The sequence below is a fragment of the Oryctolagus cuniculus genome, chromosome 7, assembly GCF_051225735.1.
Source record: "Oryctolagus cuniculus isolate XC-2025 breed Fujian yellow rabbit chromosome 7, ASM5122573v1, whole genome shotgun sequence".
NCBI classification, from domain to species: domain Eukaryota; kingdom Metazoa; phylum Chordata; class Mammalia; order Lagomorpha; family Leporidae; genus Oryctolagus; species Oryctolagus cuniculus.
In genome coordinates, this window is record NC_142873.1 from 161,926,623 (window position 1) to 161,949,788 (window position 23,166).

Here is a 23,166-nt window from a genome sequence, read left to right on the forward strand (position 1 = left end):
TAATCCTCCACCTTGCGGCGCCGGCACATCGGGTTCTTGTCCCGGTTGGGGCGCCGGATTCTGTCCCGGTTGCCCCTCTTCCAGGCCAGCTCTCTGCTGTGGCCTGGGAGTGCAGTAGAGGATGGCCCAGGTGCTTGGGCCCTGCACCCCACGGGAGACCAGGAGAAGCACCTGGCTCCTGGCTTCAGATGGGCACAGCGTGCCAGCCATAGCGGCCATTTGGGGGTGAACCAACGGAAGGAAGACCTTTCTCTCTGTCTCTGTCTCTCACTGTCTAACTGCCTGTCAAAAAAAGGGCATTTTTTTTCTGCATAGATGCTTTACTGAACAAATATCTAGACGCTGTCTGTGCTGTGTGGCGTCGTGGATAAGACAGGCCTGATGTGGATAAGGTGCGCTGTGGATGCTTCCCGGGTGCGACAGCAATAGCCACGTATCGTGACAGTCTCATCTGCCACCGGCTGAGCCCTTCCTGTGCGCCCCACTGCCCTCAGCGGCTTAGAGGTGTTAACTCGCGGGGTCCCCATAAATCCCTGTGAGTTACACTGTTATTATCTTGGTCGTGTAGATTAGGCAGGGGAAACATAGAAGGTTGAAGAGTTTGCCTGAGGCCACACAGCTAGGAGCCTCCTGCAGGTGGGTTCATGGGGAGGGCTCTGCACCTCTTGGTCTTTTTTTTTTTTTCCTTTTGCAAGATTTTTTAAAATTTATTTGAGAGACCGAGTTACAGACAGAGAAAAGGAGAGACAGAGAGAAGTCTTCCATCCGCTGATTCACTCCCCAAATGGCTGCAATGGCTGGAGCTGAGCTGATCTGAAGCCAGGAGCCAGGAGCTTCCTCCAGGTCTCCCACATGGGTGCAGGGGCCCAAAGACTTGGGCCATCTTCTGCGGCTTTTTCCGGCCATTAGCAGGAAGCTGGATTGGAAGAGGAGCGGTCAGGACACAAACCACGGCTCATATGGGACGTTGGCGCTGCAGGCGGACGGAGGCATAGCCTCCTGTGCCCCAGTGCCGGCTCCCTATCCCGCGGTCTTAAAACCTCTTCACCAAACTAGGAGCCTCCTCTTGACCTGTTGCGACCCTCCTCCTCCTCCCAGGACCTCCACGGTGCACCTAGCAGGGCAGTGGTGCCACTGAGGGCGAGCTAGTTGGCTCTCTGAGTGAACTTGGGCTGGAGTTCGGTTAGGAAGCCGTCCTTTCCCTGGGGAGGCCACACTCAGTGGCTCAGACCCAGTCCCGCTCGGGCTCCGGGGTGGCAGCCCCCGGCGGGCGTCCTCTTCTCGGGCGCGTCCTGTGGGGCCCACACGTCCCGGCAAGCTCAGGACGAGCATCCCTAGCGGGCCAGGGCCAGCAATTATTTGATGCTAGAATTTTTCTCCAACACCCTTGGGAAACCTATAATTACGCCCCAGCCTGTAATGATCATTTGCATGGGGAAAAGGGAATTGCCCTCTGCTCGGTGTGGCTGTGTCACCGTCAGGGAGTTCTTTCAAAAGTCTGAGCAAGGGGAAGTTGATCACAGCAGGATCTCCAGCTGAGCTGGAACCCAGGGGGGCCTCCAGCCGGCCGGGAGGGAGCCTGTGGGGACCTCCTCAGCCGCCAGGTGGAGCCAGAGGGCCACAGGTGCAGCCACCCGCGCAGCCAAACTCTCCCAACCCCATGAATGCACAGGCACCGGCCCCGCCTGTAACTCGAGATTTAAATTTTGACCTACTTAAAGTTGAAGAGGTGATTTGCAAGTGCTGCCTTGGGAAAAGGAATTGATGTCTGTTCTAAACGCAAGGTGTTTTTCTTCTGGGTGACGTGACCCATTTATTCTTTGCTTTCTCTCTTGGATCAGGGGACCTGCTCTCAAATGGGTCGTGTATTAGGGTTAGGTTTCTTCAGCGTGGTAGGTTCTGGGGGCAGAGCACCTGACCCTGAGGGTTAGGTTCGGAGCTGGGCACACACGAGGTCGGCGGCCTGTTCTCAAAGCGGCCTTTCCTGTTTGTCCTTGAGTTTCTGTCCTCCCTGTGGGATGGGAGTCAACCTGCTGTGAGTGAGGGCTTCACAAAGTTCACGCAGGGGCTGGCGCTGTGGCGAGGCAGGCAAAGCCGCCGCCTGCAGTGCTGGCATCCCATGGGCGCTGGTTCGAGTCCCTGCTGCTCCATTTCTGATCCAGCTCCCTTTTAATGGCCTAGGAAAAGCAGCTGAAGATGGTCCCAGTTCTTGGGCACCTGCTACCCATGTAGGAGACATGGAAAACGCTCCCAACTCCTGACTTTGGGCTGGCCCAGCGCTGGCTGTTGGTTGCAGCCATCTGAAAAGTGAACCAATTGGATAGAAGATCCATCTCTCTCTCTCTGTCTCCCTTTTTCTCTGTAACTCTGCCTTTCAAATAAATACTCTTTTTCTTAAGATTTAATTATTTATTTGAAAGGTAGAGTTAGAGAGAGAGAGAAAGAGAGAGAGAGAGAGAGATCTTCCATCCACTTGTTCACTTCCCAAATGGCTGCAATGGCCAGAGCTGGGCCAGGCTGAAGCCAGGAGCCAGGAGCTTCTTCCAGGCCTCCCACTGGGTGCAGGCACCCAGGCTCTGAGGCCATCTTCCACTGCTTTCCCAGGTACATTAGCTGGGAGCTGGATTGGAATTGGGGCAACTGGGACTCGAACTGTTGCCCATATCCAATGCCGGCACTATGGCAGCAGTTTAACCCTCCTGTGCCACAGCACCGGCCCCATAAATAAATCTTTAACAAAAAGTTCATGGAAATGGAATTAAAAAGTAAGTTTAAGGTGGGCATTTAGCCTACACCTTAAGTTGCCCGTGTCCCGCACCCCAGGACCTGAGTTCAAGGCCTGGTTCCCGCTCCCGACTCCCGCTTCGCACCCTGGGGGGCAGCAGGTGATGTCTCAAGTAACGGTGTTCTTGCCACCACGTGGAAGACCTGGACTGAGTTTCTGGCTCCCCGCCGGCTCCAAGCCAGGGGCTGTCGAGGACAACTGGGGAGTCATCCTGTGGATGGGGGCTCTCTCCCCCCCGCTTTGTGTCTCAGTCTCTGCCTCTCGAATAAATAATAAAAGGCTTTAAAAAAGGTAAGTTTATTTCAGCACAAGCATTTTTGAAATCCATGCCTCTGAGCAGTCTTCCGAGAGTGGAAACACTGTGCACACGTGTCCACGTGTCCTGCTGGCAACATGGTCAAGACCCTGTCTGCTCGATTCGGTGGAGTAATCACACACAGAGCGCCACGAGCAACCCCCACTAACAGGAAAAGAGAGGCAGGCCGTGGAACAGAGCGGCCAGCGCATCCTCTGCCCGACGCCGGGGGTCATGGCGGGCCCTGGGGGACCTGCGGTGTTGCCGTCTGCCAGGAATCCCAGCCGCAGCACTCGGAGTCTTCTTCCCAGGCCAAGGCCAAGCAGACCTCAACCGGGCACGCGCATCCCTGCAGCTCTCCGACCAACGGCAGCTCGGCTGCCCGAGCAGGCTCCCCATGGCTCCCTTCCGAGTGTGTTAGAGCATGTGCCCAGTCATTGCTTAGTCATTCCTCACACCAACCCTACGGGCATCTCAGTTCCAGAAAGTCTCCTGGGGCTAGTGCTGTGGCATAGTGGGTTAAAGCCCTGGCCTGCAGCACGGACATCCATCCCATATGGGCGCTGGTTCAAGTCCTGGATGCTCCAGTTCCTTTTAAAAAAAAATTTTTTTTTGACAGGCAGAGTGGACAGTGAGAGAGAGACAGAGAGAAAGGTCTTCCTTTTCCATTGGTTCACCCCCCAATAGCCGCTGCGGCCGGCGCGCTGTGACCAGTGCACCGTGCTGATCTGAAGCCAGCAGCCAGGTGTTTCTCCTGGTCTCCCATGGGGTGCAGGGCCCAAGGACTTGGGCCATCCTCCACTGCACTCCCTGGCCACAGCAGAGAGCTGGACTGGAAGAGGAGCAACTGAGACAGAATCCGGCACCCCGACTGGGACTAGAACCTGGTGTGCTGGTGCCGCTAGGCGGAGGATTAGCCTAGTGAGCCGCGGCACCGGCCTAAAAATTTTTTTAAAGATTTATTTATTTATTTGAAAGTCAGAGTTACAAAGAGAGAGAGAGAGAGAGGTCTTCCACCTGCTGGTTCACTCCCCAGTTGGCCGCAACAGCCGGAGCTATGCTGACCCGAAGCCAGGAGCCAGGAGCTTCTTCTGGGCCCAAGGACTTGGCCATCTTCTACTGCTTTCCCAGGCCATAGCAGAGAGCTCTTTTGGAAGTGGAGCAGCCGGGTCTTGAACCGACGCCCGTATGGGATGCTGGCGCTTCAGGCCAGGGTGTTAACCTGCTGCACCACAGCACTGATCCAGCTCCCTGCTAATGCACCTGGGAAAGCAGTGGAGGACAGCGCCAAGTGCTTGGGCCCCTGCCCCCCAGTGGAGACCTGGGAGAAACTCCTGGCTCCTGGCTTTGGATCAGCTCAGCTCTGGCTGTTGCAGCCATCTGGTGAGTGAATCCGTGAATGGAAGATCTCTCTCTCTCTATCTCTCTCTCTCTCTCTCTCTCTCTCTGTCTCTATCTCTCTGTGTAACTTTGCCTTTCAAACAAACAAATAAATCTTTAAAAAAGAAAAGAAAAAGAAAGTCCCCTGACTGCCAGCTTGCTGAGGCTCCCTGGGGGTGACTTTGAACGTGACTTTCAGATGCAGTCTGGCCCTGAAGACAGCAGGAGACAGAGAGCTGTGGGCTCTGCACACACCCTCTGGGAGGCTTCCCTGGGGACCCAAAGCTGGCCTGGTCCCTCTCCTGCCTCACCCCGAGCCCAGGAACCAGTCAGACACACCGTGCCCGTCTCCATGCCAGAAGTGCTCGGGGCGCCTCTGTTTCGGAGTTCTGAGTTCTGAATCCAGCCTTGCACACGGCCAAATCCTCACCATGTTGAATGGAGCAAGGTATACTCATATTTCTTTATTTCATTTTTTTTCCTATTTATTTGAAAGGCAGAGAGAGATGGAGACAGACAAAGACAGAGCTCTCTCATTTGCTGGTTCACTCGCCAAATGGCTGTGACAGCCAGAACGTCGATGCAGGTCTCCTATCGGGTGGCAGGGACCCAACTCTTTGAGTAACCACCTGCTGCCGCCCAGGTTTGCAGTAGCAGAAAGCCGGAATGCGGAGCTGGAACTCAACCTGGGCACAGTGATATTGGACGCCGGCGTCTTTAGCTGCTGGGCCAAAGGCCAGGGCCTAACAGATGGTGACTCTGAGTGCTTATTTGTGTCTCGTCTGTCATCTGTTACGGTGTCAGGGCTACCCTACTGATGAAGCCACTGAGGCACAGAAGAGGGTGGGTGGGGCCCACCCAAGTGGGCAATGAATCTGTGGTGTGGATGCAGGAATCTGACTAGCTGGCCCACAGCCCTAACCACATGACTGCCCTGCAATACTTCCCAGTTACCTCGTTTATTCATTTGTATTAACGACAGAGTGACAGAGAGAGAAAGAGACACGGAGAAAGACCTTCCATGCACTGACTCACTCCCCAAACGCCTACAACAGCTGGGACTGTGCCAGGCTGAAGCCGGGAGCCAGGACTCCGTCCAGGTCTCCCACGTGGGTGCAGGCACTCGGGCCATCACCGGCTGCGCCCACGTGCATCACCAGGAAGCTGGCAGGGAAGCAGAGGCGGAGGCAGAACTCCACCCCAGGCACTCCGGCACGGGGATGCACTTGCCCCAACTGGTGGCTTAGCCTGTTGTGCTACGATGCACTTCCTCTTATTTTTTAAAAATTTTCATGTAAGCAGAAAAATGCATAAAACACGTATAGGATAGGCATTTGGATTAACAGCTAGGGAATGGTTAATCCGCTTGCATCCCACATCAGAGTGCCTGGACTCAATACCTAGCTCTCTGGATTTTTTTTTTTTAAGATTTATCTTATTTGTTTGAAGGGCAGAATGACTGAGAGGGATACATAGAGAGAGCTCGTTCATCTGCTGGTTCATCCCCCAAATGACTGCAATGGCTGGGCTGGGCCAGGCTGGAGCCAGGAGACTTGGAACATCATTCAGGTCTTGGTGCTGGGACCCAAATACTCGGGCGTCTTCCACTGCTTTCCCAGGTGCATTAGCAGGGAACTGGATTGGAAGCGGTGCCCTAACTAGCTGTGCCACACCAGCTGTAGCTCTGGCCCCCGACTCCAGCCTCCTGTCAATGCACACCCTGGGAGGCAGCAGGTGATGGCTCAAGTACTCGGGTTCTTATCACCCATGTGGGAGACCTGGACTGATTCCTCGTTCTTGACTTCAGTCTGTCCCAGTCCTACTCATTGTCAGCATTTGGGGAGTGAACCAGCAGATGGGAGCTCTCTGTCTCTGCCTCTCAAATAAATAAATAATTAAAAAAATGTGTACAGTGTGGAAAAGAACGGCCAACCTGTGCGGCCTCAGCCAGGCAGGACAGGCCACGCTCCACCCTCCCCGGCGGTCCCCATGTGACCCATCCTGGTGGCAGTCCTCTCCTTGCACAGAGCCAGCCACTAGCCTGTCGTTTATAGTCTTGCCACCTACGTACACCTCCCTAACGGAGTTTTAGGTGGCCGTATGCATGACTTGAAGCTGCGTCTGTTCCTTTGGATCTCCCTTGCTTTCCTCCATAGTCTGGTTCTCTGTAGCTGGAGCATTGGTTTGCCCGACTCCTTGGTGTCCCCCGGGGAGTGAGTCACACTTGACTGATCCCATCCACCCAGGATGCCCTTGAGGCTATCTCCAGTTTGGGGTTACTACAGTGTGGTTGCGAACATGTCTGGGTGCACTTGGGTTCACTATAGGAAGGCACATCCAAAAGTTCATGGAGAGGCCGGCACTGTGGTGTAGCAGCAGGTTAAGCCACCACCCGTGCAGCCAGTATCCCATGGGGGCGCTGGTTGAAATTCCGGCTGCTCCACTTCTGATCCAGCTCCCTGCTGGTGCACCTGGGAAAGCAGTGGAGGATGGCCCAAGTTTTTGGGACCCTGCACCCATGTGGGAGACCTGGATGGGGCTCCTGGCTCTTGGTTTCGGCCTGGCCCAGCCTTGGTCATTGCAGCCATTTGGGGAGTGAACCAGCGGATGGAAGATCTCTTTCCTCTCTTTCCTTCTCGCTGTAACTCTTTCAAATAAGTAAATAAAAATCTTTTTAATAAAAGTTCATGGAGGCCGGCGCCGCGGCTCACTAGGCTAATCTTCCACCTGTGGCGCTGGCACATGGGGTTCTAGTCCCGGTCGGGGCGCCGGATTCTGTCCCGGTTGCCCCTCTTCCAGTCCAGCTCTCTGCTGTGGCCCGGGAGTGCAGTGGAGGATGGCCCAGGTGCTTGGGCCCCTGCAACCATGTGGGGGATGCACACGAAGCTCCTGGCTTTGGTCTGTCCAGTTCCGGCCATTGCAGCCATTTGGGGAATGAATCAGCAGATGGAATATTTCTCTCTCTGCCTCTCCCGCTTTCTCTGTAACTCTGCTTTTCAGATACATAAATAAATCTAAAAGAAAAAAAGGAATTTCAACATTTAAAAATGAAAAAAAAAAGAATCTTTGCATTTGTTTAACCTGGACCTTTTGAAGATCCTTCGTATAGTGTGTACAACTACAACTGAAATTGGTGGGCAAAAGCTATGGCTGTTAGCAACTTTAGTAATATTTCCAGCTGATTTCCAAAGAGGTTGTACCAACTTGCATTCCTACCATCGGTGTGTAAGATCCTGTTGCCTCATATCTCACACTCCACGTTGACTGAAGAAAGAACAGAACAGATGAGTGACCAGGTGGTGACACTACAAAAATCTATGAACTATAAAGACCTTTTCCCCTAAAGTTGTCACTACCAGTAACTTCATAAATAGCCTTCCATAAACATTATGTAAGTGATGTATTTATGTATCAATCTGAAATTTGAGAGGGAGAGAGAGAGGCAGACAGAAAGAGAACTTCCATTTGCCAATTCATTCTCCAACTGCCCACAATGGCCAGGGCTGGGCGGAGCCTGAAGCCAGAACTCAATACAGGACTCCCATGTGATTGGCAGGAATTCAGTTACTTTCACCATCACAGCTCTCTCTTGGGTACACACTGAGAGAAGCCGGAAGCAGGAGCCAGAGCTGGGGATCAAAGCCAGCCACTCCGATGTGGGATGTGGGTGTTTTTAACTGGCATCTTAAATGCTATGCCGACGCCTGCCCCTGAAATGTCTTTAGAGTGACAGTTGGTGGATGTTTTTAGTCTAAAGAAAGAGCATCACTGATAAGTCAGTTACAGTGGGTGCCTAAATTAGGATGGCTTGACTTTATCACGATACAAGAATGACACTCGTGCGGGAGAAGCTGTTGATATTTCCCATGCTGGGCAGCGGCCGTGGGATGTAGCTCTGTCAGTCCCGCTGTCGTGACGAGAAACGACTCCACAGGGCGTGCTAGTCTTTTTGGATACAAGCATACAGTAAATGGCATGAGACATTCCACACTTAATTGTAAAATAGATTTTGTGTTAGATGGTTTTGTCCAACTGTGGGCCAACGTAATTGTTCTGACGTTGAAGGTGGGCTAGGCTATGACTACGTGTTTTCTGAGTTGTAGTATTTTCTTTCTTTTTTTTTTTTTTAATTTATTTTTTTTGACAGGCAGAGTGGACAGTGAGAGAGAGAGACAGAGAGAAAGGTCTTCCTTTGCCGTTGGTTCACCCTCCAATGGCCACCGTGGCCAGCGCGCTGCGGCCGGCGCACCGCGCTGATCCGATGGCAGGAGCCAGGAGCCAGGTGCTTTTCCTGGTCTCCCATGGGGTGCAGGGCCCAAGCACCTGGGCCATCCTCCACTGCACTCCCTGGCCACAGCAGAGGGCTGGCCTGGAAGAGGGGCAACCGGGACAGAATCCGGCGCCCCGACCGGGACTAGAACCCGGTGTGCCGGCGCCGCTAGGCGGAGGATTAGCCTAGTGAGCCGCGGCGCCGGCCTGTAGTATTTTCAACATACGATGGGCTTATGGGGTATAGCCTCACCAGAATTTGAGGGGCATTCTTATGTCTATTGATTAGCTCCTGTCTAAACTATGCACTTTAGCACTGGGTGGGGTGGGGGTGAGGACTGTGCTTACAGAGCAGCCAGGGAAGGCTTCGTTTAGGTGGTGACAAGTCCCTGGGTCCCTCAGGGCGGTGCAGCGCCCTGAGGCATGGCTGGCACATCCAGGGACCACCAGTGAGGTCAGACTGGAGCCAGCCGAGCAAAAGGAGAGCAGCGGATGAGGTCAGAGAAGTAAGGGTGTTGGCTGGGCAGACTCAGACACGTGGTCAGCTCCTAGCATTTTTAAAAAAATAATTTTATTTATTTGAAAGGTAGAGTTGGGAGAGTTGGGAGAGAGAAAGGAGGAGGGGAGAAGGGAGAGAGAGAGGGAGAGGGAGAGGGAACTTCCATCTACTGGTTCACTCTCCAAATGTCAACAGGGCTGGACCAGGCTGAAGCCAGGAGCTCCCTCTGGGTCTCCCAGGTGCGTGCAGGGGCCCAAGCACTCCTGCCATCTTCCATTCCTTTCCCAGGTGCATTACCAGGGAGCTGATCGGAAGTGGAGCAGCCGGGACGTGAACAAGCTGATGTGGACGCCAGCGCTGCGAGTGGTGGCTTCGCCCGTCCTGTCACAGCGCTGGCCTCTCCTCGCGTTATCTGAACATAGGGCCTGCAGCACTTGCTGGTGGCTTGGCTGAGGGTGGCTCCGAGGTTCTTGGCTTGAGCAGTTGGGACTGTGGTTTGCTAAGGTGGGGAGGACCGGGGTGTGCACTGCACAAGACGCCCCATTATACGACACGGGGTGGGTGGTGTGGACAAGAGTCTGGGATTTGTGTGGTGTAGATGGGGTTCAAGAGGACACTGTGACGTCCACAACAGGTGCTGAGGGATGCAATCTGGGTCAGAGGGAGCCACACCATTTCCCAAAGGCCCGGAGTTGTTCCAGACCCCGTTTGCGCGTCTCAGGAAGGGCTCTCCTGGAGAGGTGGACAGAGCAGAGCGGGCTGAGTGGGGTGGGCGGCCAGGAGGGGAAGAGGCACGTGCGAGGGGCCCTGCAGGCTAGGGAGACGCCTCTGGATCAGGCGTCACATCGGCTCAAGGCTGCCGAGGAGTCAGAGATGACTTCTGACAAGGGATTACTGGATTTAGCAGCTTGGAAGGAATTAGACCTGGGTGAGTGGGGTGGGAGGAAGGGGAGAGGAACCTGAACGGCCCTTTTGAGTTCTGCTGGAAGGGACGGTTAGAAACAGCCTGGGGGCCTGAGGGGACGCAGAAGACAACCGGGGAGGCTGTGGGAGGCGAACTCCTTCACCCCGTGTCCGCTGAGGGACTGAGCCTTCCGCGGCCGCCTCGAGAGCAGGACAGCCCCACACCTCACACTCGGGGTGCACAGTCGTCTACACAGTCAGGACCTGGTAACACCAGGGGCTGAGCCCGTCTCTCCCCGAGTCCCTCTGCCACCTTGTGGGGATGGGATGGTCACCAATTGTGCGGACAGAGTCTCCGGCCAGAAGGTAGCCACACCCTTTCCCACAGGTCTGGGAGCTGTTGCCCCCACTGGAAGGGACCAGCCTACGTAACCCTAAACCCCTCGCCTAGGACCGCCTTCTTGCTGGTGGAGTGGCCTGGACTGTTTTTGGATTCAATTTGGGAGGTTTGAAATAGGAAACACTTCTTTTTCTTTTTTTTTAAGATTTATTTATTTTTTGAAAGTCACAGAGTTACAGAGAGGCAGAGGCAGAGAGAAAGAGAGAGAGAGAGAGAGAGAGAGAGAGAGAGAGAGAGAGAGAGAGAGAGAGGTCTTCCATCTGCTGGCTCACTCCCCAGATGGCTACAACAGCCGGAGCTGTGCCGATCTGAAGCCAGGAGTCAGGAGCTTCCTCCAGGTCTCCCACGCGGGTGCAGGGGTCCATCTTCTACTGCTCCCCCAGGCCAGAGCATGGAGCTGGATCGGAAGTGGAGCGGCCAGGAATCGAACCGGCGCCCATGTGGGATGCCGGCACTGCAGGCAGCGGCTTTACCCGCTACACCCTAGTGCCGGCCCCAGGAAGCACTTCTTACGTCCTGCCGAGCACACCTATGCAAACAGGGCAGGGCCTGGACAATTCCTTGTTCTATTGCATCCACCTGGGAAGGATTAAAGAAACAGAATGACGGGTGGGGAAGAGAACCAGGAGGAGGAAGAGTTATTAACCTGCTACCTCCTTACAGTCATAACCTCATAAACTCCAGCAGAGGTCAGGAGGGCTGCGCTTAGCCATCGCCTCCCCTCGGGGATCTCGAAACTTCCTTCCTGAACCCCCAAAGTGGGTCCCCTCTTCCCTTGCATTTCAGGGTCCACGTTGGGAAGATGTGGTGTTTAACTAGGCTTCGTGGCTCTTCATGCTTGGGTAAACTTATTTCATGTGGGAAAACTACGTGTACCGGGCCAGCGCTGTGGCGCAGCTGGTTAAGCCACAGCCTGTGGTGCTGGCACGGGTTCGAGTCCCGGCTGCTCCACTTCCGATCCGGCTCCCTGCTAACGTGCTTGAGAAAGCAGCAGATGCCGCGCTCGTGGGAGACCCGGGTGGCGCTCCAGGCCCCTGGCTTTGGCCTGGCCCAGCCCCTGCGGCCACTTGGCGAGTGAACCAGCGCAGGGGAGGTTTCTGTGCCTCTAACTCTTTCACTTGAATAAAAATGTATCTTATAACACAAACAAAAAAGCTCTCCCGACCCCAGCAGGTGGAGCTGACCACCCTTCCCGGGGGGTTTCTTGGGTGGATTCTGTGCCCCCAGACTCGTTCTGGACTCACTTCGGGGACACCGCGTGCATCCGGGCGGCCCCCACTCCCTGCGGCCGTGGGCCCCGGAGCCGGACGCCTGGACAGCGGCGGGGCGGCGCGGGCACGGCCTATCCGCCCGCGCTCGGCGTTGCAGCCCCGGCGGGCCCTGTCGTGTTCCCCACAGCGGCCACCACCCCCGGGGCCGGCACTCGGCCTCTCACGGCCCACTCGAGAGCGCGCCGCCGTGCAGGGCGGCAGCGCCCGGCGGGCGGCTCCAGGCCCGAACGCCGGGCCGGGCCTTCCGCGTTGACCTCATCCGGCCCGCGGAGCACGGGGCGCAGACAGCGAATCGCCGGCGCGACCCGCAGGGAACGCCCCGCCGACTCTGCCCGCCGCGGAGGCGAGCGACGCGTCCGCCGAGCTGCGCGACTCGGGCCGCGCCCGCCGGGCGCTCGCAGGCTGCAGGGCCGTCAGCCGCCGCCGCCGCCGCCCGCGGGCCGACCCCGCCCAACTGCCGTCGAACCTTCTGGAAGCCGCGCCCCGGGGCAGCCCCCTCCGCCGACAGAACCGGACGCCGACGCGGGCCCACCGCGGCCGTGGCGGCCAGGGGGGCGGGGAAAGGGGCGGGGCCCGAGCGGGGGCGGGGCCCGCACGGGGAGGCCGCGTTCGATTCGCCCCCCGCGCGCAGGCCCCGCCTTGCCGGCGCCATGGCTCCGCCTCCGCCCTCCCCCTCCATGGCGCCGCCCGGGCTCATTCATTCCGCGCCGGGCCTTCCAGACACCTGCGCGCTCCTCCCGCCGCCTGCAGCCGCCGCCGCCGCCGCCGCCAGCATGTCGGGCCCCGCCGCCGACACGCCGTCCGCCATTCAGATATGCCGGTAAGAGAGGGGCCCACCCGTGGGGTCTGCGACCCCCGCCCACCGAGGCCGCCGGCATCCCCGCCCCGGCGCCGGGGGATCGCCCCTCGAGTCCCCGCGCCCTCGTCTCGGGGCCCGGGCCGCCGGCCGCGGGGATGCGCCGGCGATGCTGAGGTAGACGCGGCCCGGGGGGCTCCTCCCACCACCTCTCGGCGCATCTCAAGGGCGGCGGCCGCGCTGCCGCCAGCACCGGCCGTTTGTGGGGAGGAAGAGGGCCGGGGCCAGGACCGCCGAGGGGGTCGGTGCACCCGACATCTCAGACCCCGGCCCGGGATGCCCTCTGGGCCCCCGGAGGCTTCGGGATCGCCCCCTGGGCTGTAGTGCGGAAGCGAGGGTGGAGGACCGGCGCCGGAGCCCCCCGGAGGCCGCTCGCCGTGGGTTTAGGGAGGGGGCTGCGCCCGCCGGCCCCACAGCCCCCCGCGGCGGGTTCGGAGAGGGCAGGTGTGGAGGCCCAGAACCGATCAGGGCTCTTGGCCTGGAGCGGCTTACCGCTAAGGAAAGGGAGCTGCGCGGGCCCGAAGCATCTCACACAATAGGAGGCAGAGTCGTCTCGGCGACCCCCACCACACCCGCGTGTCGGGATAGAGATGCGGGCCCCAGCGGCCGCGGCGGGTGGGAGCTTGCTGGTCTCCAGGCAGGAGGACGGGAGGGCAGCCTCAAGGTGACCGGCAGGCCGCCGGGCGCAGAGGCATCAGTGCGGGCGGACAAGGGCGAGGCCAGCTCTGTCCTGCTGGGGGGACCGAGCCGGGTTCCCCACGCTGGGCATCGCGCTGACCTGGGGTCCCAGCCGTGTCCACCCTGGGCCAGTTACTTTCCCGAAGGAGCTGGTTCTCTGGGAGCCTGGAGCTCCTGCCCCCAGCTCCCCGTTCTCTGGCTTGGCCGAGACCCCTTTGTTGGTCTTAAGGTCAATCTTGGCTTTCCTAGCGAGGGGAAGCGTGCATGGGGGAGCCCTGTGCCCCTGGCTGTGTGCGGTCCTCTCACTGGTGGTGGTGGGGGGAGGCAGGGATAAGGATAATGAAAGTGACTGATGTTGGCAGACAGACAGGCCCGCAGCCAGATCCCGGAACCGGGCTGCCTTGTTTGCAAGGAGCCTGAGCTCATCTCCATCTCGTTGGGTTCCCTGCAAGGCTGCAGGGTCGGGACCTCCGTGCTGGCGCTGTGTGGAGCCCGCGGTTGAGGATCCCGGGGGCTGAGTAGCTCTGGGAGGGCCACGCAGTGTTCGTCCCACCGTTCTCCCAAATGAAGAGTTTGTTTGCCTGCGGAAGGCTGGGCGTGTTTACTTCTTCAGGGTGGGGAGTAGCCTGGGTGTATATATATATTGTCTTTTTCCAACTAACAGGAAAACAGATTCTTGTAAGGCTTTAGATGCTCCCGTAAGCCTGCGTGTGCACTCTCTCGGGCGCTGCACCTGCCGGGCCGCCTCGCGTGTCTGGTTCACAGCTGCACCGTCTCTGAAGTGGGTGCTTGGCCGTGAGGTCTTGTGAGCAGGGTGCCCGGCTGAAGTGGGCCTCAGGTGCAGGGCACGCCTGCCCCGGGAGGGGGTGCTGGGCAGAGGGCTGTGGTCAGGTGGGCTTGACCCACAGAAGCCCCAGGACACTGAAGAGTGGATGCGCTGGAGTCGGGAGCCTTTAAGGATACCCGAGCTGATGCCCTGCATTGAAAGCGGAGCCTCCTGGCCCGACACATCCTACCAGGCCCATGAATTTAACAAGACTCCACGGGACGCTGCCAAGGAGCAAAGCGCTGGGAGGGAAAGCTGACCCCGGGGAACCCTGAGACCCTGCCCTGAGGGGGTCACGGTTCAGCAGGGCGAGGATGCCCACGCCCTGTCATTCTAGACGGTCAGGGCGTCGCCGTGCTGCAGGCAGGATGCTCCAGGATCAGAGGCCTTAAAGGCAGGCGAGGGCAGTGGTTACTGGCAGCGCCTCTGTCCCTCGCTCGCCGCGTGACCGCTCTGTGCTCCCATTTGCTCACGGGTGGTTGTGAGCGCTCACTAACAGAACGTCTAGCTGGGGTCTGGCGGATGGCTCGCACTGCGGGCGACACCCGTGTTCAAGCCCCAGCTCTGCCGCCAGCGGTGGGACCTCATCTGTAAATGAGTCACGGTGAGGGTGAGCACCTTTGGCCCAGTCTGGCGTAGCGCTCACAAAGGGAGCAGTTCCCCTTTGAGAGCCGGCACTTTGGGCAGCCAGACCACTGTGCAACGTTGTCCCTCCTTCCTTTGTTCCAACCCGAAGAGATGCAGTGTCTGGTGCAGCACTTAACGTCTCGCCCTCTGACTTATTTGGAGTAGCGATGTTTAATTAGTGAATGACTTTTTTCCTTTCTTGAAGGTCAAGTCGTAGGATGTCAGACCTTGGGGCAGGTGCCTGGCACAGCAGTTCAGGTGCTGTGTGTGCTGCCCACGTCCCACGTTGGAATGCCTGGTTCGAGTCCCAGCCATACTGCTTCCAGTCCAGCTACTTGCTGGGGCAATCTGGGAGGCAGCGGTGATGGCCCAAGTGCTTGGGTCCCTGCCACCCCCATGGGAGACCCAGACTGAGCTCTGGGCTCCCGGCTTCAGCCTGGCCCAGCCCTGGCTAGTGCAGGCATCTGGGGCGTGAACCGGTGGATGGAAGATCTCTGTCTCTCTGTCTCTGTGTGTCTCTGTACCTTTTAAATGGAAGAGAGAGAGAAGATAAATAGAAGCAGAGCTGTAAGAACCCTGAGTTAAGGTCGTTGAGCTCAGTTCTGTCATTTCACAGATGAGGAAAATGAGCTCCCGGAGGTTGGAGCCCTGGACCAAGGGCGGCCCTGGGTCTTGACTGGCAGTTGACAGGGTATTGTCCTGCCTGGTGTCAGCTTAGCCCTGAGGCCTCATCAGGGCATCAGTGTGCCCGCCAAGCAGGTCGCTGGTTATGGAAACGAAGTGGAAGGGCATGGCCTGTGAGAGACATTGCAGGAGAGTGCTGTCCACTGGCACTTTGTGCAGTGGTGGGACTGTCCCATGTCTGCACTGTCCTGCATAGTGGCCACCTGTGCTGGCTGAGTCCTTGGAATGTGGTTGGGTGATGGACGAACTGAATTTTTAAGAAAGATGTGTGCATCTATTTGAAAGGCAGAGAGACAGACACACACAGAGATTGTCCTACCACAATGCCCACCCCCGATTTTTTTTTTTTTCAGTTTATTTATGTTTATTTGAAAGCAGGAGAGAGAGCAAGAACAAGAGAGACTTCTTCGTGCATCTGCTGGTTCACGCCCCCAAATGTCTTTAAGAATGGGGCTGGGCTAGTCTGGAGCCAGGAGCCAGGCGCTCCATCCAGGTCTCCCACATATGGGGTGGTAAGGAGTGAGGACTCAGCCATCATCCGGTGCCTCCCATGGTGCACACTAGCAGGCCGCTGGATCAGAAGCAGAGCAAGACTGGACCCTAGGCACTCCACACAGGGTGCAGGCATCCCAAGGAGAGGCTTAGCCCACGTGGTGCACGGAGCTGGATTCATATGTAAATATAGGTAGGGACCTTTAACTAGAGACTCCTTTATGGGCAATGCGGTGTGAACGGAATTAAAAAATCAGAATGTACTGATAGATCTGTTGGGGGGAGGGTCTCTGAAATCCCTGAGCTGAGCTCCCTGGGGCCTGCAGGTACTTCGGAAACAACCGTGCTAGCGCGGGGGCACTGCTGATGGGTGACCTTGGAGCCCTTCATTTATAGGTGGTGAGACCTGCGAGGCTTTTTTTTTTTCTTCCTGCTTGTCATGCTCCAAGATACACATCTACCAGGAAGTTTATAGATATCCTGGATTGCTTTGTGCCCTACCGTGCCAGAACTGCCCAGACCAGTGCCGGTGCCCAGTGGATGTGCCAGTCAACATGAGTACAGCAGATCTGAATGTTAGTGTGGCACAGGGTTGCAGTTGTTTCCCCGTGGAGCTCTGTGTTTGACTTTACAATGGAATGACTGAAAACATAGAATCTGATTTACACAAACCACAGAGCTGGTATTCTGGAACATTCCATGAAGCGATGCCTAGTACTGGCTTCCTTCTTGCCTGAATGTACAGACCTTGGGTGAAGATGCGGTCTTTGTGGACCAGAGAGCCTGTGTTTGGGGAGGCCTGTGTCCAGCCTTGCCCTGTAAGTGGGCCAGGTGGCCTGGCATCACCCTGGACTTGGCACTTGCAATTGACCAGCTCGCTGGTTTCAGTCAGGCCAGAGCTGCTTTCTCCTTTGGCGCTCAGAGGCTCTGTGGGGTGAGGCTTCTCCCAGTGGGACCTCCACTAAGGGTGACCACACAGGTCGTCCTGGCCTCCTCTCCGTGGACACCCTTCCACTCTCAGAGATACCCTGGGGAGAGGGACAAATCACGTGGTTCCCCATGCATGGACCACCTCTGTCTGAGAACGGGGAGGCGTGGTACAAATGCAGATTTTCTGTGTGCAGTGTTGCAGCAGAATGCCAACAAAATTCAGATTTTAAAGTATTCCGTAGAATTCGATAATCCCTTGGAAAATGATATTAAAGAACTGCTATTTTTTAAAGATTTATTTGAAAGTCAGAGTTACAGTGAGAGGGAGAGACAGAGAAGGGAGAGAGATCTCCCATCCCCTGGTTCACTCCCCAAATGGCTGCAATGGCCAGGGCTGGGCCAGGCGGAAGCCAGGAGCCAGGCGCTTCATCCGCGCCTCCCACGTGGGTGCAGAGGCCCAAGCAGTTGGACCATCCTAAGCTGTTTTCCCAGGCCATTAGCGGGTAGCTGGATTGGAAGTGGAGCAGCTAGAACTCGAACTGGTACCCATATGGGATGCGGCAACGTGGACAGCGGCCCAGCCTGCTGCGTCTCAGTGCTGGCCGTGGCGAGATCTGCTCACTGTGGTCCTGCTTTCTGGAATTTCATAACAATGGAGTCCTGTTTAGCGCACGCCTGTGGCCTCACGTGTGTGTGTGTGTGCGTGTGTGTGTGTGTGTCCATGTCCCTGTGCCTCCCTTCCCGTTTGTCGCCCAAAATAATGCAGGGCCTGGGGGAGGTGGGGTCCAGAGCTGTGGTGTAGTGGGGGAGGCCTCTGCCTGTGATGCCAGCGTCCCATGAGTGCCGGTTTGTGTCCTGGCTGTTCCACTTCTGATCCAGTCCCTGCTGATGGCCTGGGAAAGGCAGTGGAAGATGGTCCAAGTGTTTGGGCCCCTGCCACCCACATGGGAGACCTAGATGGAGCTTCTGGCTCTTGGCTTTGGCCTGGCCATTGTGGCAACTTAGGAAGTGATGGAAGATTCTCTCTCTCTCTCTCTCTCTCTTTCTCTTTCTCTCCCTCTTTCTCTCCTTCTGTCTTGGTGACTCTGATTTTCAAATAAATAAATCTTAAAAAAAAAAACAGTGCAGCGCTGGCCACTGTGATCTGTGGATCTGAGTTGTACTTTAGGTGGGCTCATTGTGCTGCGGTCTTTCAAAGGGGTCTTTCCTCTTTGAGAGGGAAATTCTGCAGATGCTAAGGGGGCCTCTGGGCTGGGCTGCACCGTGTCCTGGCCTCAAGGAGCCAAGGGGAGCAGAGGAACCAGAGGGCCCTGAATTGGTGGCTTTGGAGCTGCCCAGCAGAGACCTGGGGCCTCATCCCTTCTTCCCCTGGAAGTGTTTGTGTTCCACAGCAGAGAGCGGGAGGAGAGACCCCAAGCCTCGCCTCCCACCTCGGAATCCAGGGCAGGGAGAGGGACGCCCGGGACTCTGCATCTCCCTCAGCCCCGCTGGAGCCAGAGCCGTCCTGGCACCTGCCGCGCCGCCCTGCCTTGCCTTCCTGCTGCCCGGCTGGACTCAGACCTCTGCCACTTGGCAGCCTCCCAGCTCGGCCGTGGGCAGCGGGGCCGAGGGCCTTCTGGCTCCTGCGTGGTGGAAGCTGCCTGGATCCGCGCAGGGAGCAGCTTCAGGGGTCAGGAGATGGGGGTGCTGAGGGTGTTTCTGCCATCCCACAGCCCGGCGGTGCCTTGTTCTTGTCTCTCTCATTTGCTCTGAGAGAGCCCTGCGCTGAGTCTCCAGGCTAAGTCACAGTTCCGTGCATGGCTTGGCTCCGGAAGCTGAACAGCCAGCCAGCCCGACTGCCCACTCGGAGCAGGAGGGAGAAGGAGCCGGCGGCACACGGTTCCTGGTGGGTCCCGGCTCCTCCCTGCCTACCTGGGTGGCGGTCACTGGAGCCCCTCTGCTGAGCCCACTCACTGCCGGATGAAGCTGCTGGCCAGGGTGCTCTGCCTTGGTGAGCTCGGGAGGTCAGCAGCCTGGCAGAGGGACTGGGCATCCGGCCGGGCTGTTGGAGCCAGGTCTTGCCTGCCGTCGGCCCAGCCCTGCAGAACCACCACGGAATGGTAGGATGACTGGCAGTGTCGGGGGCCCACAGAGCTGCCTCCCCTCCCATTCCCCCTCCGCTGCTCCCGGCTTGAGGTGCCTACTGGGCAGCCTGCCCCGTGGCCACATGACAGAGGATTTGTTGGGAATCCTTTGCTGTGGGTGGTGGGGGCTGGGCCTCCAGGGAGCTGCAGGTTTTGTCGGATGGGCCGTGCCCTCTGAGGCATTCAACCTTGCCTGGGACCTTTGCGCTTCCCCGGGCTCCAGGCCTGGCAGTGCTGGGCTGGGGAGGGCAGGGACCTTTCAGGGCCTGAAGCTGACCTCTAGGTGCCAGCAGCTGTGTGGCACCCAGCCCAGCAGCTGGCTGTTGGTGTTGGCTCCCACACGGCCCCATGTTGCCCTGGGCTCAGTTTGAGCTGTGATTTTGGCCTGGAAGTTGGTGCAGGGCCAGAGGGAGTGTCCTCCCACAAGCGGCTGACCTTTTGCAGTGCACCGTGCCTTCCAGCAGTTTCTTGCTGCGAGACTTCGCAGAAACCTGGCTGAGTGGGCCCGAGCCCCCGCCCCCACCCCGCTGGGTGCTGGCTTCCTGAGACGTGGCCCCACCTCATGTGCGTGTCCATCGGTGTGCACGGCTCCGTGGTTTCAGTGTGCTCCCAGCCCTGTGTGACATCACCTCTGTCAGTTTTGCAAGAGGTGGCAGGAGGGGCTTTTGTTGAGGGCCACGGAGCTCCTGAAACCCTTGGAGTCTCCCAGGTGACCACAGAGTGGCTTTTGTATGCTAATGAGAGGACAGACAGCTGGGCCCTGGGTCCAGGCTCCTGAAGGACTTGGCGGGATAGAGGGTTGCAATTCTTAGCCCCACTCCCGTGTGCCTCCCACCTCCATCCGGGGAAGGTGAGGGCCTGGAGACTGAGCCAACCACAGTGCCGATGATTTCATCAGCTGGGCCCATGCAGTGGAATCTCCCTAAAACCCCCTAGACTTGACCTTAGGGTCTGGGGACTTCCCGAGTGGTGACCACACCCAGGTGCTGGTGGGCGGTGGCCCAGAGTGGGCGTGGAAGCCCCGTCCCCATACCCTGGCTCCTGCGTCTCTTCCATGTGGCCAGTCCTTTGCAGGAGTCCTGTAGTGAGAAGTGAGGCGCCCTCCTCAGTCCTGCTGGCTGTTCTAGCAAATGATCAAACCTGAGCAGGGGCTCGTGGGAACCCTGCTGTGTAGACAGCTGTGGGCCTTGAGGCTGGCACCTGAGCCCTTCACCTGTGGGGTCTGAGTTGAGCTAAGCCGTAGGACAAGCAGGTGGAAAAGTGGGGTTGGCGCTGTGAGAGCGGCCCACCTGGGCACACAGTGCTGGCTCGGGTGGGAAGCTGGCGGCTGGCCTTTGGGGAGTCGCCAGACTTTTCCCAGATGGCTGCTCCACCTTCATTCCCACCAGCAGTGTGAGGGGCTCCGTCTGTCTCGGTGACCCTACTGTCCTGGTGCCTCCGTGGTGCCATCTCGTGTGGTTCTGGTAGCATTTCCTGATGAGTGGTAAAGACACGGGATGTCTTTTCCTGAGCTTTTTGGACATTTGTGCATCTTTGGAGAGTTGTCTCTTTTCTAATTGGCTTATTTGTCTTTTTAAAATGTTTATTAATTTTTGTTTATTTGAAAGAGTGACACAGAGAGAAAGAGAGAGAGAGAGACCTTCCATCCTTGGTTCAGTCCTCAAATGCTGCAGGAGCTGAGGCTGGGCCACGCGGAGGTCAGGAGCCAGGAGCCCGATCTGGGTCTCACACGTGTGACAGGGACCCGAGTGTCTCAGCCACCAGCTGCTGCCCCTGGGCACATTAGCAGGAAGCACAGATAGCATTTGATCCCAGGCACTCTGATATGAGAGCCAGGTGTCCCAAGAAGTAGCTTAACCTGCTGGCCCACAATGCCTACCCCATTTGTCTTTATTGTTATTGAAAGATTTGTTCATAGGGGCCGGTGCTATGGCGCAGCGGGTTAACACCCTGGCCTGAAGCGCCAGCATCCCATATTGCCGCCGGTTCGAGACCTGGCTGCTCCACTTCCTACCCAGCTCTCTGCTATGCCCTGGGAAAGCAGAAGAAGTGGTCCAAGTTGTTGGGCGCCTGCACCCATGTGGGAGACCCGAAAGAAGCTCCTAACTCCTGGCTTGGATCAGCACAGCTCCAGCCGTTGTGGCCAATTTGGGAGTGAACCAGCAGATGAAAGATTTCTCTCTCTCTCTGCCTCTCCTCTGTGTAACTCCAACTTAAAAAAAAAAAAAAAAGATTTACTTATTTATTTATTTGAAAGGCAGATTGAAAGAGGGGGAGAGAGAGAGGATGCGCTTCTATCCCTGGTTCACTCCCCAAATGGCCACACCAACCAGGTCTGTGCCAGGCTGAAGCCAAGAGCCTGGAACTGCATCCAGGTCTCCCTTGTGGGTGGCAGGGGCCCCAGTACTTGGGTTGTCCTCTGTTACCTTCCCAGCACATTAGCAGGGAGCTGGATGAGAAGTGGAGCAGTGGGGACTCGAACTGGTGCTCTCACACGGCCTGCGGCCACTGCAGGTGGCAGCTTAGCCTGCTGTGCCACAGCGCCCGCCCCGTCTTTTTCTTATTGAGTAGTAAGATTCCTTGTGTGTTTCAGTACAAGTCCCTTCTCAGATACGGACTTTTTTATTTAAATTTTTCTCCAGTTTAAAACCTTGTGTTAAATGCACCTGCCACGGCCCATCCTGTGGTTTTCAAGCACACAGTTCAGTGCTGGGAAATCTGCCGTGCGGCCCTCGCCGCTCTGTCTCCATCCCTCTTTGCATCTTGCAAGACTGAAGGTCTGGGCTCTCGGCAGCTCCCCGCTTCCTCTTCCTCCCGGCCCCTGGCCCCCGTCTGCGTCCTGCGTCTGTGATGCTGACCACTCTGATGACCTCACGCCTGCACAGTGGCTCGCCCTGTTTGTCTTTCTGTGACTGGCTTATTGTTGAGCGTAATAACGTCAGGATTTATCCAGGCTGTAGCGTGTGTCAACGTTTCCTTCCTTTTTTTTTTTTTTTTTAAAGATTTATTTATTTATTTGAGAGGAGGAGTTACCGACAGAGAGAGGGAGAGACGGAGAAAGAGGTCTTCCATCCACTGGTTCACTCCCCAAATGTCTGCAACAGCTGGAGCTGCGCTGATCCAAAGCCAGGAGCCAGGAGCTTCTCCCAGGCCTTCCATGAGGGTACAGGAACCCGAGTATATGGGCCATCTTCCACTGCTTTCCCAGGCCGTTAGCAGAGAGCTGGATCGGAAGTGGAGCAGCTGGGACTTGAACCAACCCCCATAAGGGATACTGGCACCGCAGGAGGAGGCTTAACCTACTACACCGCAGCGCCGGCTCTATTTCCTTCCTTTTTAAGGCTAAATGATATTCCATTGTGTGGATAAACCACATTTTGTTTCCATGTTTAGCTATTTTGAAAAATGCTGCTATGAACATGGGTGTGTCAACATCTCTGAGGCCTTGCTTTCAGTTCTTTTGGATGCATACCTGGAAGTGTGATTACTGGATCATAGGCTAATTCCATTTTTATTATTTATTTTAAAATTGTTTACTTACTTGAGAGGGGAGGGAGGGAGGGAGAGGGAGGGAGGAGGGAGAGAGAGAGGGAGAGAGAATGCTTCCATCTGCTGATTCATTCCCCAATTGCCTGCAGTGACTCAGGCTGGGTCAGGCCAAGGCCGGGGGCTAGGAACTCCATCGAGAGCTCCATGTGGGTGGTAGGGACCTGAGACTTGAGCCATTACCTGCTGCCTCCCAGCGTGTATATCAGCAGGAGACTGGAATTGAGAGCAGTGCACACACTCAAATTCCAGTGTGGAGTGTGGGTGTCCCGGCCAGTGTCTTAACCACTGTGCCAAACACTCACCTCTATTTTTAATTTTTTGAGGTGTCATCCTGCCGTTTTCTGTAGTGCTGTACCACTTTACAGCCCCACCTGTTCCGCCACAGCCTTGCCGACACTGGTTCTGGCTGTTTTGTCAGTAGCCGTACTGGTGGGTGTGGAGTCGCGTCTCACTATACTTTTATTTGCATTTCCCCAATAACTAATGATGATGAACGTCATGTCGTGTGCTTGCAGGTAATCTGTGTAATTTCTCTGGAGAAATGTCTATTCCAGGCCTCTAGCCCATTTTTTAAAAAAAGATTTATTTATTAGAAAGGC

The 23,166-nt window shown here is 56.9% G+C and overlaps 1 protein-coding gene and 1 long non-coding RNA gene across 3 annotated transcripts in view; one reads left to right on the forward strand and one right to left on the reverse strand.

Annotated features, from left to right (window-relative positions):
* Positions 1–10,658: 10,658 nt before the first annotated feature.
* Positions 10,659–12,402, reverse strand: LOC138850742 (uncharacterized). Of its 2 annotated transcripts, none has more exons than XR_011390915.2 (2): positions 12,269–12,402; positions 10,659–11,110 (listed from the first exon to the last, which is right to left on the reverse strand). It is a non-coding gene; the product is annotated as an uncharacterized LOC138850742 (long non-coding RNA). The 2 variants fall into 2 exon arrangements; XR_011390916.2 differs by lacking the exon at positions 12,269–12,402 and adding an exon at positions 11,776–11,912.
* ACOT7 (acyl-CoA thioesterase 7) overlaps positions 12,306–23,166 on the forward strand; it is a 93,956-nt gene continuing 83,095 nt past the window's right edge. Inside the window, exon 1 of the mRNA XM_070079374.2 lies at positions 12,306–12,622. Coding sequence (XP_069935475.1) covers positions 12,453–12,622 — 170 coding nt within the window. The 5' untranslated portion in view covers positions 12,306–12,452. The remainder of the gene's footprint in view (positions 12,623–23,166) is intronic.